At 32.1% G+C, this 15863-nt stretch overlaps 1 protein-coding gene across 1 annotated transcript; it reads left to right on the plus strand.

The window, feature by feature from the left end:
- The first annotated feature begins 4593 nt into the window (after positions 1-4593).
- On the plus strand, positions 4594-15417 carry LOC148619429 (tachykinin-like peptides receptor 99D). The gene is made up of 5 exons (XM_088576932.1): positions 4594-4958; positions 9527-9730; positions 10092-10242; positions 13570-13766; positions 14724-15417. The coding sequence occupies exons 1-5, from the start codon at positions 4597-4599 to the stop codon at positions 14959-14961; spliced, it is 1152 nt and encodes a 383-aa protein (XP_088433058.1). The 5' UTR covers positions 4594-4596; the 3' UTR covers positions 14962-15417.
- Positions 15418-15863: the final 446 nt, after the last annotated feature.

Raw genomic sequence — 15863 nt, forward strand, 5'->3', positions numbered from 1 at the left:
AGCTTAAGTGTAAGAATCATGCAAAAGGTGAAACATGGTATGAAAAATCATTTTGATAGTGTATTTTGACTATTTGTACCATCAGAATCAAGAAAAACGGACAAGATTTTCCATATCATGCTGGACCTTTGAGTTACAGTTTCATTTAAATGCACTAAAATGAACATTTAAAGGGCAGATAACTCTGTCAAAAGTCTCATTTTTCTAAGATTCTATAGAAAAATTTCTGCGCAAAGCCAGTGATGCAGAGATCATAAAAAGGTCTTTTCAAAAAAAGAAAGTATCTTTAAGTGATATTACACTGTCAGATCGGTGGGGCTTTGACATGCATATTTCTGATTTTTCCTATTTTGCCTGATCCTTTCAAACACCTACACTTAAGCTGCCAAATGTACACATCAAAACTTACCACTTCCAAAACATGCCTTAATTACACCAACAGTTAATCAATTAAAATAATCAAATATTAATTGGAAATAATCTTTAAGCTTTATAGAACAAAGAATAATTCTTTGCATAGGTCGTCGCAAAGATAATCACATATGGAACCAGTTCCATGCACAAGCACAGTCTACGTACGTTGCTGTGGTTTTTTAATGTTTTGTTTTTATGTAAAAAAAACACAGCAACGTACGTAGACTGTGCAAAATACATGTAATAGCAATATTGATGTTATCATAATACAGAGACAACACAAATGTATTTATTAATGATTAATAGGCAGTGCAGATATATATATGAACATTTTGACTGTTGATTAATTTCACAAGAGTGTTAATAACCGTAAATATTGTATTAAAGACACTTTGGTTGCAATTCCAATAGAAAGGAAGTTCAGTTTTGTTCATGTAAATAAAGATCAATCAAAAGCATAGTTGATATAAGTATAGAAACAAGCATGTATAGTTGGATTGAAGTAAAAATAAAATATATCCGACTAAATAATTATGGATTTTATTTTTTTCTGATTTGCCTCAAAATGAATATAAATAACAATTATGACAATCCATTTTAATAAAAATGAAACTCCAAGTGTTTCGTCCTAAAAACTCAACATGATAAATATAAATCAAATAGGTCGAATTTAATCACGAGAGCTTTTAGTTCACTGCCGGGAAATCAGGAATACACAACATAACGAAAATTATTACTCACAAATAGCATCTACATTCTTACAAATCATTCTTTGCTTATGTGTTTGATGAAAAGTTAACATGTCGTCAATGGTTTCATTTATTGATGATGTTTTTAAAGTTATTTCCCTGTCATTACATTTTGTTACTTTAGGTTGCAATCATAGTGTGTACCCGTTTGAAATAATGTTACAGCTAATTAAATTAAGTGACCTAACAGACTTTTTATTCTAAGTAAATATTTTAAATGACTCATATTTAGATCAGCACTTTTTTGCACATATCTCCAAAATCATAAAGTTTAGCAAAATCCTGATATTGGACTTAAAGTGTCCAGCATAGTACAATGAGATAGATCTTTTTGTTGTCAAATTTTCGTGTAAATTGTTAAAGCCAGGTTGTAGTTGTTGCAATTTTTTCACGTTTTTCGCTATTTTTAAATATTACTTTTTAAAAAATCCTTCTTTGACACTATCAACTAGGACCAAACTTGGTTTGAATGTTCATTAGGGTATTCTACATAGAACTGAGGTGGGAAGTTTTGATCCGTCGAAAATCTTGGCTGCTGTGACTAAAATAGAAAAGAGGTGTCAGACAGAAATATTCGCATAAACATGTTTCTCTAAAACCGTAAGGTATATCAAAATTTAGTAAATATGTTCAGCATGATGAAATCTATCTGTAGTCAAATTTTTGTGTTAATCTTTAATCCATGTTGGAGTTACTTCCCTTTTACGACGTCTTTTTACTTTTTTTAATGTCATGCAAACAAAAACAAAATTATCCTAAGAAACTACAGGACAGAATACACTGAAAATCAAAGTGATAGTTCCTTTAGCTAGAAAGTTTTATCCAAGACAAAAAATGTTTTTGAAAAAAAAGAAGGTTGTTTATCAAGCTGGTGAGCGATTAAGGCTTTTTAGAGCCTCTTTAGAGGCTTAGTATTTCTAGATTATTATATCGCCCTAGAAAAACGAGAGGTTTATAGTGATGTTGATGCCCGTTCGTCCCAAGTTCTAATTAATCCTCTCAGCGGAATGGAATATGAAGATTTTGCTCACATATTCTTCATCAATTATGCCATTGTGCATCTCCTTTTATTCGTTTTTTTTTTACCTGAATGACTTTGGGCGTTTTATGAAGGGGCGCAGGGATTTCACAGCACAGTATTTCTAGTTTTAAGTAGAAGTCAGTCTTCGTAGAAATCACACAACAGGTGATTCGTACATGTCCAAAAAAAACCATCGAATTCTATTTTATTTCTTGTTTAGAAACAGTTACCGATCACATAACCAGTCTTAGTTTTTCATTCGGTTGTTGCGCTTTTAAGATAAATATTATATAATTTGTACATGAAATTGGCACTTTGCAAGAGTTATCATTTTTGATTTTTTACAGTTGAATTTAGTGTGATATGAATGTATCAGTTTCTAGATAAGTGCAGATCCGAACGCAGAGATGATAGGTGTTAAGTAAAAGTTTGTTTGTTTGTTTGTTGGGGTTTAACGTCCGAGCAGCAATAGTTAAGTAAAAGTAAAGTATATGTAGACTGAAAAAGCATCATTTGTTTAGTAGGTTTTTCTACCCCATGAATCACTTTACCATTGGCAGTGCCTGAATTTGATATGGACTGGTAGATAAATATGATGTTTTTGGAATCGATCGACGTCACCAACATTTTATTTCTTCCACTTATGTAATACACTGCGTCGTATGACACAGATGGGCTTTGCAGACAATTACAAAAAAGAAGACTAAAATCATGACGTATTGGTCGACAAATTGTAAAAGACAATATCAATAAGTAACAATGCTAAGCGTCTCCATTAGATTATTTGTTTAATCATTAAATATAATTATATACGTAACATATTTAGTTTTGATTCATCTTTGTAGTTTTATTTTTGTTATATTATTCAGCTCCATCATTATTATCGCTCAGTTTATGGGATTTGCAATGTAACGTAAGTTCATTAAATATGTCGACAGATGCACATGAACAGTTAACTTCATCAATTTAATAACCATAAATGATTTTAGCACAAATACCAATACATAGAACTGAATAGACATTGCAAAATGTTTTAATGCGTAGATACTAATGTTGGTTTGTCAAAAATCCTATTCAATATTTAGGGAGGGATTTGAAAAAAATATCAAGGAATAGCACACTTTAGTAGCAAAATGTGTTTGAAAAAGTTTTTATGTATGTTTAATTTTGCATATGACATAGTTCATGATATGCTGCTAAAATAGAAAAAAATATAAAAAATCATATGAAGTAGTCTATACGGACAGAAAAAAATAACCCAATGAAGTTATTTGCCTACATGTCATTTTGGTTCAAAATTGCTTTTCATACTGATGCTAAATTATGGAGTATGTTTTAAGAAAAAGTAAAATAAAATCATGATAATAAAAAAAAATAACCCATCATATTTCCTGACCCTGAAAGTAAAAGGCATTGAGCGATCAAGAGTTTAAGTAGTATCCCTGCAAACAATTGTGGACAAAAATAAATTACCATTAAATTTATGGCGCGCGCATCCATGCAGCCTATGATATCTCGTCAGTATTTGGCTTTTCAGAAGATAATTATATAGAATTTATTGTTGACAGTTCCCTTCAAGAGAATCAAACATATAGAACAATAAGCACCACTTTATCGCAGTGCGAATATGACAATGCAGGACAAGTCAAAATCATGCATGTATATGTCTAGTTGATACTAACAGTGATACATGTAAGGAGGTAGATCTAAGGTAAGGGACATAACTCTTAAAATCAGTATATGTTTGTTTCATATTCAATCTCACCACAGCCTATCAAGCTTTCATTTGAAATTGTGAAATTAGTCAAAGTTACTTTGATGCTTACGTGAGATTGATGTAAAATGCTGAATACAAACGTTCCAATGATTTGTAACCTTACCCTAGGTCTACCTCCTTAACATAAGAATGCTTTCCCTGTATTTTGGTACACAGTTGAATTTGCAGTCGATATAAGTTACAAGGAGCTGATTGGCATAGTAAGATAAAAAATCTATAAGCGAAGTTATTTAAAAGACCAATATGTGTTGCTGCTGTTGATTTGCTATTTACTTGATAATAAGAAACTCTAAATACTTTAATCTTTTCAACAGTATCTCGTTAGCTAATTGTACTGTTTTAAGCACCGCACCGAAGAAATTTCAGTGATATTATAAACACTGCGGCGAACCCTACCTTTATTCTTATCAGATGATGAATGCAGATTATTAATTCATATATTTATGTATTTGATGTTAAAATATGTGATAACAGTGAAATATTATTCCTTCTTAAGGCATTATTTGTATCTATATTTTGTACATTCGATACCGCTGAATTATATGACATTGTTAGTGGATATATAAAAAAGGTATATTCATGATAGAAGGATTTAGTGCTGTATACAAGTATTATGTATTATTAAAGTGCAAATAATGGAAAATTCAACTTATAATGGTACATTATTTGACGAAGATAGGTTTTTAATGTCATGGTGGCAACAAACTCTTTTTATTGCAGCTTTTGCAATTTTGATTTTGGTAGCTGCAGCTGGTAATCTTGTTGTGATGTGGATAGTGTTAGCACACAAGAGGATGAGGACTGTGACCAACTATTTCTTAGTCAATCTTGCTTTAGCAGACACATTGATATCATTACTTAACACACTTTTCGCATCGACATTTCTGTTGTATCAGGATTGGTGGTACGGAACTCTATGGTGTAAATTTGCAACATTTATATCGTTATGTACTGTTGTAGTTAGCGTTTTGACCTTGATGGCTATAGCTATTGATAGGTAAGTTTAATGATAATTGTTGGTAAGAATGTCGGTTGAACCTTTGTGACCTAATATAATGGAACATATATGTTCTGTTTTAAAATTTTCGTTATTGTCGCGTAAATTTGCATAACATGTAGTTATGAAGCACTATGTCACGGAAACAATTATGTGCGAAAATATGGTTCAAAACAAAATACTAAAAAGGCTACCTCGAAAAAATGTACATTCAAAAGCCGTCATTTCATACTCATAACTTCTGCTGTTCAACATAGACTTCTGTTTTCATATTTAAAAACAACTTCGTACACTTCGAATACTTGAAGTCAATATAAACATAGATATACTGCCTCCTAAGGTAATGACTGCAACATTTGAAGAGTTTCGTATTATACATTTAAATGTCAATATGACTTTCGTATCTGTTTGATAACAGGTGACACAATTGCGTTTAAAATTTCCAACGTCAGAGAACGAAAAAGAGTGTATATTTATTTTGCTAAATATGAATACAAATTTCGAAGTTATACAAGTACCCCGAAGCTTGCATACATATATCTAACATTTGTAAAATTATGAATGAAGTGTGCGTCAGCAGATACTTAGAGAGCTTGAAATAATGTCGATACAAACATATTTAATATAAAAAAAATAAATCTTACTACGGGCTTGGTATTGTACAATTTTTATTCAAATAGTATTCCGAGACATTTAATGTGTAAATTGTATTTCAAATTTGATTATCAGTCAAAGTCTATCTTTAATTAATCGGTACTCTCAGTTGCTCTCACACTGTATCGAATTGAGTTAATGCATACTAAAATAAGATAATGTAACATACAAAGTTGTTCTGACTTCATTCAGTGTTCGTTTTACGATATTTGTCCTTAGAGAACGTCAAGAATTGGTTCCGTTAGTGGTAGATTATTTCGTGCAATAAAAAATATCTCAATATTTTTTTAGAACATGTAAAATCGTCTACAATAGTTCAACTCTTAACCATAATCTTAGTCAGTGAGTGGAGGGCAATATGTTTTCTATTTCCATTGTAAGAGGGGAAGGTGTAAACGTCGTAGGAATAAAGTGTTACGTAAATCCAAGTGCTTTCAATACTGGACTTGCAGTAAGAAGTTGAACAACCACAATAGACATTTTGCGAATGTTTATGATATTTCATTTTATATATTTTGTTGCGTTTGTTCTTTTATCAATACCACACATTTGAATTCGGAACTTGATATTTTTTTTATGCTAAAATGTCTTAGAAATGGTTTGTACAAGTTGCAACCAATTTCATGACATATGTTGTACAAGTTATAACATAATTGCGCTGGTTGCAATTTGTATTTTCGTGTTATACAAGTCGCAACATGTACATTAATTTTTTACATGTTTCATCTTGTACATAACATATATAACACAACCTACAAGGAATGTGTTACTAGTAAAACTGGTGATATCTCGAGTAGAAATTGACTGTACAAGATTTAAGTAGCACATAAGAATTATGCAAAATGTGATTCATGGGTAAAATTGAATAACTACACATGAATAATTATACGTTTCAATTATAAAGACCCATAACACAACTTGATTACAAAAATAAAAAAAAGATGAAGCCTTTTGAAATAGTGATATAAAGAATTTCAAGGAACCAAGGAAAGAAGTAAAAATTATTAACTTTATTGTTAAATATATGAGGTGGATTTTTTACTCACACTGACATAAATGTTGTAAAGGACCCTTAAAACTTACATAAACACCTACAAGATTATATGCAAAGTATATTTGATTTTATGGAGTGAGTACGCACAAATCATGTGTTTTCCGACTTAAGAAACATTCGTGCATTTTCCTTGTGCTTCTTAACCCCAATAGTTGAGTTCTAAATGGACGAAAAGTATATAATTAGACACAACGATACGTCACAAAATATGAAACACAGAGAAAAAAAAAAGACCTTTTACTCTTTTTGATCAACTTATATCTCATTCAGTCCTATATGTATATATTTGTTGTAATTATTACGAGTCAAGCCTTGATATCTTTTTTTATATTAAAGGTGAATGTTATATGAGAAATGAGCAGGAAGATATCGCCGTTTTTTTTCTCTAAATTATGGGTTTATATTTCTTACAACTTTTCATTTTTAAGTGTCTCGTCATAATATTTTTTCCGTCATGTTATAAATACTTCCGAAAATAACAAAGAAAAAGTAATCAAGGGAACCAATGTTATAGCGGTCATCAAAAGAATGTAATCCAGGGACAAAGACCAGACATGGAAAACAGGCATATACAACAAAGAACATAGAGTAACTAAAATATACATAAATTAGCTCCAAATACTTTTGAAACAGTCATTTTATGTCGTATGAATGAAAAACATACTCACATAATTGTCATTGCAAATTACGTGCCTATTAAATTTATAACATACATCGGGGCGCTATATGTTACTTTAGATTCCGCTTCAGTGGTATATTCTTATGTAAGCAACACATGCGAAAATATCACTATTTATCAAAGGCACATTATGTCGCAACTTACTTTACCGGATATACTTGCATGAACAATGGCATTTCACAAAACTGCATCGTCTTTGATTTTTTATTGTTTTGTTTTTTTTTAATAAGATTTATTAGTCTTTGAAGTGTTTTACAAAAGGTTTATTTCGATACCGTCATTGTTAAAACATTTTTAATGATGTGAAAAAATAGCTAATTGATGTGATGTCTTCCTCCTTTTTTTAACTATACGACTAAACTAATACAGAAAATTCATCATATGATACATGCACTTAAAAACTACATTGCATAATTGCCTATAGCACACGATATTGTTCCAAGGAACCACCAAAGATATCACAAAATAATTCCATATTTTCTCATATTTACAAAGACAAATGTGCATATTTCTGGTATTCTAAAATGATATTTTCATTGCACATGGATCGCAACGGTGAGAAAGCGACTCTTTAACATGATAATAGTTCGTAAACAACTCTGACTAAAACGTTCGCCGCAGGTTTTGTCTGATATTCACTCAATATGTAATTTTGTCAAACTGATTTGTACTTCATCATCAAACTTGATGATTTTATTTATTTATTTTTCAATATCTAATGTAAGATTTTAAAAGCTTTGAAAGTAACTTCCCGGTCACTGAGAGTTAATAGAGGAAAACTACTAAATGAATCTAGAAACAGTCTCAAAGTTCATTGTAACTTATCGAGATGTTAAACAAGTGCCGACGCATTTTTCTCGCTTTTTCAGTCTATTAATAAATTAAATAGTAAATCCGATTTACATTTTATTGGGTAAACAATGTGATCACTGCTATATGTTTCGTACTATGTAAACCAATGAAAGAAAGGCAAAACCTGTTGTTGACTGAAAATATTCTGTACATAAAAGCTCCCACTGGATTTGCCAATTTCACGGTTGTCATCAATTTTGCCCAATAAAATGCGAGGATGTAGACTCCATCGGTATGGTTGCCATAGTTAAGCATCATCAGTGTTACGTGATGTCGAAAAGCAAACTCAATACCAACTGCGTCAAAAAAAAAAAAAAAAAAAAAAAAAAAAAAAAAAAAAACGGAAGTAAATTATAGAATATCGATGATGATATAATTCAAGGAACAAAAAAGTCTTATTTTGTGTTCAAATGAAAAACTTCAAACACATAAAATATAATACAAGGAATAAAATTATTAATATTTAAATATAAAAGTCAATTGCATTTTCGTTGTCTTAACCAGTCGCTTAGTACTTATGACCTAATATTGCATGGGTAATGAATAAAAGAGAGCACATCACCAATAAAGGCTGACAAAGATATGTCAAAAATACAATGTTTTTCCAGTAAGATTTTCAAAACAAAAAGTTAAAGCAAAAAAACTGCCAAAGGATTCTTATTTAATAAAGATTGTTATTTTGAAATAAGGTAGATCATACCTAATAATTCAAGTATATAGATTTTTCTACCTTTTCTTAAAGATAACTTCAGAGTTATAAAGTAAAAAAAAAAACGCAGGGACTTCGAGATAATTGATCCTTGATTAAGGCAATTTTTCACAACATTTCATATGGATTCTGTAGGGAATCTTCATTATTTCGTGTACTATTAAATCAAAAACTAGTATATACTATTTCTTATACATTAATATTTATATAAAGAATAATTAAATGACATTCTTTCATTTTGGTATGACTGTTTCTTGGGGTATCCGGCATTGAACTGGTGCGGGGATTTTTGATCCGTGAAAAAAAAAACATGAGGACGTTATTAAAAATAGAATATATGGTCAGAAAGTAGTTTTTTTTTATATTATATCTCAAAAACCGTCTATTGTAGTCTTATTCATTCCTGAAATGATGGTGATAAAATTCAAGGAACAAAAAAGTCAATTGAAAGTATACATGTCTGTATGATTTTCAAAAATGACAGAAAGGAATGCACCTTGTAATTAGTATAATCGACGTTAAGCTTTCAGAATAGCTTCAGTCCTTCAAACGTTTGCAAACGGTACAGTTTTTGGTTATTAACAACATCAGTGATCGAATGTGTATTTTTTTTTGTTCAGATACATGGCAATTATACACCCGCTGCGACGACGACCGACTCAGAGAGTAGTTTTAGCTATTATGGCTATTTGGAGCGTCTCCGTAGCCATATCTGTTCCTTATCTGATTTATGGAACGGTTTTGACATATGAAAATGTGACAAAAACTACATGTGGACTTGTTTGGCCTGATGGTCAGTTCTCTGAAAGCCAAATAGATTTCTGGTTTGTATTTATAATGTTTTAGTGATAAACGCTGATTCTTAAAAAAAATGATTGGTTGCATTATTTTAACTTTTTCCATTACGGGTAAAATGATGATAAAAATGATATTAGTCAAATTATTCAAAAGATAGCATTTAATGTAAGCTGGGAAAATTTTTGCATTATCTTTTTTTTCAATTTCCGTGATCATTCACTCTGTCCAGTTTATACATCGCCAACGTTCCGTGATTTTTTACGATTTTAAGTATGATGTGCCACAACAGTAAGACGCTGACTGAAAACATCGTCAATCAAATTTGTTCTAATTTTTAAATTCCTCAGTACATAATCGACTTGTCATTTGAATTTTGTATTTTTCTAGGTATAATGTTGCAGTGATGATTGTATCATATGTGATACCGATGTTCATTCTCATCATAACTTATACCCGAGTCGGTGTGGAGTTGTGGGGTCATAAGGCTATTGGAGAAAATACATCAGTACAATACGAAAGAATCCAGTCAAAACGCAGGGTAATCATTTTATTTGTATGTTTGTTCGTACACACAACCTTCATAGAAGGAATACAGAGGCTTTACATTTTAGTATCACAAACAATTTTTATGAGTAAATTTTATAAATTTGACCACTAATTAACGTGAGCAAAGCCAAAAAGAAAATATTTGTTTCTTAGTAAATATTCAACTTTTACATCTCTCACATTGAACTTTATTTATAATCATGAACTCTAGAAAAAGTCAGTCCTTGTATATAGAGGGGTCTGAAAAATACCCAATGATGTTAGAACTGTCAAATTTGCGGAGCAAATTTTTGGTCGTTCCCTCCGCGGGACTCGAACTAGTACCGCTGTGACATTTGTGGCAACACCGCCTGCACTAAGCCCAGCGCTTTAGACCACTCGGCCAGCTAGGCTATATAAAAATATAGCTTTCGCCGGCCGTGTGATTCCTCCTCGTAGGATTAATCTAGGGCTGTAACTTAGTGTTACCATACACCGTGTACTAACTTACAGCCCTAGATTAATCCTACGAGGAGGAATCACCCGGCCGGCGAAAGCTATATTTTTATATGGCCTAGCTTGCCGAGTGGTCTAGGGCGCTGGACTTAGTGCAGGCGGTGTGGCCATAGATGTCACAGCGGTACGAGTTCGAGACCCGCGGAGGGAACGACCAAAAATTTGCTTCGCAAATTTGACAGTTCTAACATCGTTGGGATTTTTCAGCCCCTTTTATAAGTTTACGTTATCTTCCCTGTATCAATTTGATCCGATGGAGCAGTGTAGTGAATAGAGTCGTCACATTCTGAGACGTTATATATATATATATATATATACAAACGTCTAAATATGTTTAACATCACCAGAAGATGGTAAAATTTAAATTGAATATTTCGGATAACAGATATCCTTCCTCAGCATAAAACTCAAAAAACTATACGAGCATAAACTCACAAAGTTCAAGATCAAAACAGATTCAGAAGCTGAATCGCGTACGCTGTGGGTGATTGTACCGTTATCAAAGGCTCACATAAGCAACTGATGAGGAGCCTGGATGAAAATAACAAAGAGGGTCTTTTTATCAAAGTTACAATTAACTGTGGAAAACAATTTAAAATAATAAAAAGTCCAAATATAGTAGTACGGCGTATTGATGTATAGCAAGTAGTGCTGTACCAGCCTTTGATCCAAGACCTAAAAATGAATAATTTTTCCCGTTAATTCCATCTGGAGAAGTTGTTTGCAATTTCTTCATCCAAAAGCTTTCCCGAGATACTCTAACATTTTGACCAGTTTTTATTATGTTCTATGATCGTCACAACAATGTTGTGGAGATCCTCCTGGGTGTGTCCGGCAGATCTTAGATGGCGATTTAGAGGGAGGTCTGGTTTGCATTTGTAGTCGTTTTTATAATATTGATTTGTTGTGACATGCATCATTAATTTGATCCTCTATCCTACATAATATTTGTTTGTTTGTTGGGATTTAACGTCCGAGCAGCAATATTTCAGCTATATTCAGACAATGAACATGAAATGGATGATAAAATGAACATGAAATGAAAAAAAGGATGGGTCACAAGGATAATAGGGTCGACAAATTTTGATTGCCACTGGAAAAAGGGGGATGGGTAAGGTCGGGCAATTTAGCCTCCTGTGGCGGAGCGCAAAGGTTCCTACTCCTATCGAATACCACAGCAGGGTTTTTTAACGTGCGAGGAACGTGGCATCTTTCCCAACACGGCGCACCACTATGGTTTGCGGTCAGGTTTTCCGTATTATAGCCTGACAACCCCAGTATGTAACACGCCAGGGGTACCCCATTTCACCACCTGGGGCACACATCCCAGTTGCTCTGTGGGCAGAGCGCCTAGCCCCCGGCTAGGTTTCTGAGCACTATTTAGTCGCCTTTTACGACAAGCTTAGCGCTGCTGCAGGCCTATTTTTTTAACACCCGGACCTGCACGGGGCTCCTACATAATAACATCTAAATGAACTGTCCCGTACTACCATACATTGTGTACTAAGTTACAGCCCTAGATTAATCCTACGAGGAGGAATGACCCGGCCAGCGAAAGCTATATTTTTATATAGCCTAGCTGGCCGAGTGGTCTAGGGCGCTGGACTTTGTGCAGGCGGTGTTGTCATAGATGTCACAGCGGTACGAGGTCGAGTCCCGCGGAGGGAACGACCAAACATTTGGATCGCAAATTTGACAGTTCTAACATCGTTGGGAATTTTTCAGACCTTTCTATACGTTTACATATCTTCCCTGTATCAATTTGATCCGATGGAGCAGTGTAGTGAAGAGTCGTCACATTCTGAGACGTTTATATATATATATATATATATATATATATATATATACAATACCGCATTAGGAACACGTCAAAGAAAATGCATTTGTCATTTGTTCCCATTAGTCTTCAATATAGACAAACAGTTCATGCCGCTACATTATTTTGTTAATTGCAAGTACGATATTTTCCCTTTAAGGGTTGATAAGAGATTAAAAGATTGTATTTCAAAGAAAGAACTAAAACAAGACATATAAAACAAGTAACCACTGAGCTTTCTGTTTAGTTGAGAGTGGTATATAAGCTAAGACCCAAGCCTGATTAGTAATGTCAACATGGTTAACGTCAAGACATTATTCAGAAAGGAAGGAACATAAACAAGTCTTCAAAACTTTATGTTTTGTATGTGTGGTCGTATTTATATGTTATTTTAATGACCGCGGTATTCGACTAACCAGTTTTCCTTACAACTCATACAATTAAAATAATACATTTTTGTTCATCACGAGATTCACAATTGACATTTACATTTGTGTCCAATTAAAGTTTAAAAGCATTTATATAATCAGATGATTCAATGTTTTGAATAAATGTATTATATTGGTGTGCTGGACTTAGTTTTTGCCAAATGAGTACAAGAAAGAAAGACTATATCTAAGTTCAACCTATCGGCCTATGACCAATCATATTTGAATGGAAACTTTTACTATTACTTTCGTATTTAAGCAGAAACATATTTCAAGTAAGAACATAATAAAAACTGATAGATAATATTTTGTTTTTATCATTTTGGGTCATACATATTGATGTTTTTGTTTGTTGTTTTTTTGTTGTTGTTTTGTTTTGTTTGGCGTTAACAAGAATGATGTAAATATAGTTGTAATAGAGAAACCCAAACAATCATTTTCTAAGGATCAATTGATATTTTGTCTTAAACAGATATGAAAATATATACTAAGCTACGAAATGTTTCTTCAATTTGAAATCCTACTATTTATTCATATCATATTCAAGTATAGTTCAGAGTAGATGTTTTGTGTATTTTAGGTTGTGAAGATGATGATATTTGTGGTTATTGTTTTCGGTATATGTTGGTTACCATACCACCTATACTTTATCTTGGCTTCCACAATCAATAACATGACGCTGTACATACATATGCAAAAGATATATCTGGTGATATATTGGATAGCCATGAGTAATTCCATGTATAACCCAATTATATATTGCTGGATGAATGAGAGGTAAATGTTCTGGAGAAAGTTGATTTTTCATTTTGTTTACTCAATTTAGATGCATGAAATAATACTATATAACTGTCTTATCATTAATGTTCAGTATTTATTGTTTTAGCGAAACTATGTTTGATGGTCAAAGGATTTGATATAAGTATCGCAGTTCTGCACATATCTTTTAATTAGTATACCTTTGGTCCATGGATTAGTTTTATCATCAAAAGTGTCTTTGTTTATGAAAATTAATGATACACCCATTGCTTATTTCCTGGATATTTGCCATTTTCAATTTTAGTTCATTTGTAATTCTTGATTTTATTATAAACGGATGAAATAAATAATTTTCGTCTTGGTTTATAATGTCTGCTTTTGTTAAGTAATTTATGTAATGTTTTCTTAAATGATATCAACGTGAACAGTATTTTTAATTGTATAAAAGTGCCATTTTAATGTTATGCATACATAAAATTTGATTTTCTTACTAAAATCAGCCGATAGCATTAAGGAAAGACTTTTCTTGAAGTCTCCGTTTTAAAATGTTGTTGAAATTGGCAAAGGAAATAAGCCACGCATGATCAAGAACTTTTCAAACTGATTAATACATTTTAGTGTTTCAGTTATATATTTATGTATATATAGCTAAACGTGATCTAACATTATTTCATCATATTCCATATATATGCATATATATATAATCATGTTTAACAATAAATTGTATGTATGTAGTTTACCTTTGTCTCCTGGTTTTACGTTCAGGTCATGTACTTAGATATTGAGGTATCTGAACTAGACCACTATTAATGCTTCGGTATTTTTGGTATATATATAATGTACAGTGATCTATACGAAATTTGTTATAAAGTTCTTAGTTCAATGAAGTACTAAACTACCTACTGTCATTGTGTATCGCTTTTGAATAAAATAAATCATAGAGCAATGTTGACATTTCGGTTGTATTTGTTCCAGGTTCCGACAAGGTTTTATAGAGGCGTTTTGCTTCTGTCCATGTGGTCCATGCAAACGTCTTCGTAAGAAACATGGTCGTCTAAGTAACCTGAAGCATGCTGGAATGTTCGCTATGTCAGGAAAATACAGAAATAGTTCGATGATGCAAACAATGACTGATGATATGGATGAAACCACAAATGCAGCAACTGGACTAGTTTGTGACATGAGACAAACTAATATTGATGACGATGTGTAAACGAGTTGAGCAAAAGAAAAATCAACTAACACTAATTACCTAGATTATTTTTGTTTTGTTTTGTTTTGTTTTTTCACTTCATTTCATATATAACATGGAAAGTTCTGTTCCATTTTGTTACAATACTGAGTGGTGAAGTTTTTTTTCTAAATGAATGGAAGTACATTGTTATCGGGATAAAAATAGTTTAAGGATAGACTATGATTTGTATTAATATACTATTGAATTAAAATAAATTGTAAATTGGAACAATAACATGAACTAGAATGCTAATTTTTATTTACTGTTGTTATGTAGATTTCCCTGAAAATAATAAGAAAAAAAAGACATAAAAACATGTTGTTTTAATAAGCGAACAACCTCTGTCACATCAAAATTATGGTTCGCATTTTGTAAGACTGTTTTTTATTTCTTGTATTTCTCTAATTAAATAGTATATCTTGTGTTATATGTTGTATAAGCTTACTATCATAAAAGTTCTCTCCTTGGATAATTTAAGTTCCCTAGATTAAAAGATTGATGAGAAGTTTTAACCTTTTCATTATTAAAGAACATCATAATAATACACATATACTAGCAGTTATACAAGGAGTAAAAGAAAGTAAAACGATGAACGAATGACTTTCCAGACTAGTAATGTAATAATACTTTATTCTGTATACGGATAAGTATTTTGAAGGAAATCATACATTCATTGTTTATATCCTTTAATCTGAGTTTACGCTATATAGATGACGTGTTGTCTTTACCAACCCTAATTTCGGGGATTTGATACATCGCATCTACCCCAAAGAACTTGAGATAAAGGATACTACAGACACTGTGAAGTCAGCTTCATATCTTGACCTGCACTTAGAAATCGACGGTAAAGGAAAATTATTGACCAAACTTTACGACAAACG

Source organism: Perna viridis, chromosome 4 (assembly GCF_037379345.1).
Source record: "Perna viridis isolate PV_CMFRI_1.1 ecotype Kerala chromosome 4, ASM3737934v1, whole genome shotgun sequence".
NCBI classification, from domain to species: Eukaryota; Metazoa; Mollusca; class Bivalvia; order Mytilida; family Mytilidae; genus Perna; species Perna viridis.

What these genes read in the sequence shown, in the direction of transcription:
- LOC148619429 (XM_088576932.1), top strand. Translation starts at nt 4,597, where the DNA reads ATGGAAAATTCAACTTATAATGGTACATTATTTGACGAAGATAGGTTT. An exon ending in ATGGCTATAGCTATTGATAG is followed by an intron (nt 4,959 to 9,526) that starts GTAAGTTTAATG and finishes TTTTTTGTTCAG; the next exon opens with ATACATGGCAATTATACACC. An exon ending in GAAAGCCAAATAGATTTCTG is followed by an intron (nt 9,731 to 10,091) that starts GTTTGTATTTAT and finishes GTATTTTTCTAG; the next exon opens with GTATAATGTTGCAGTGATGA.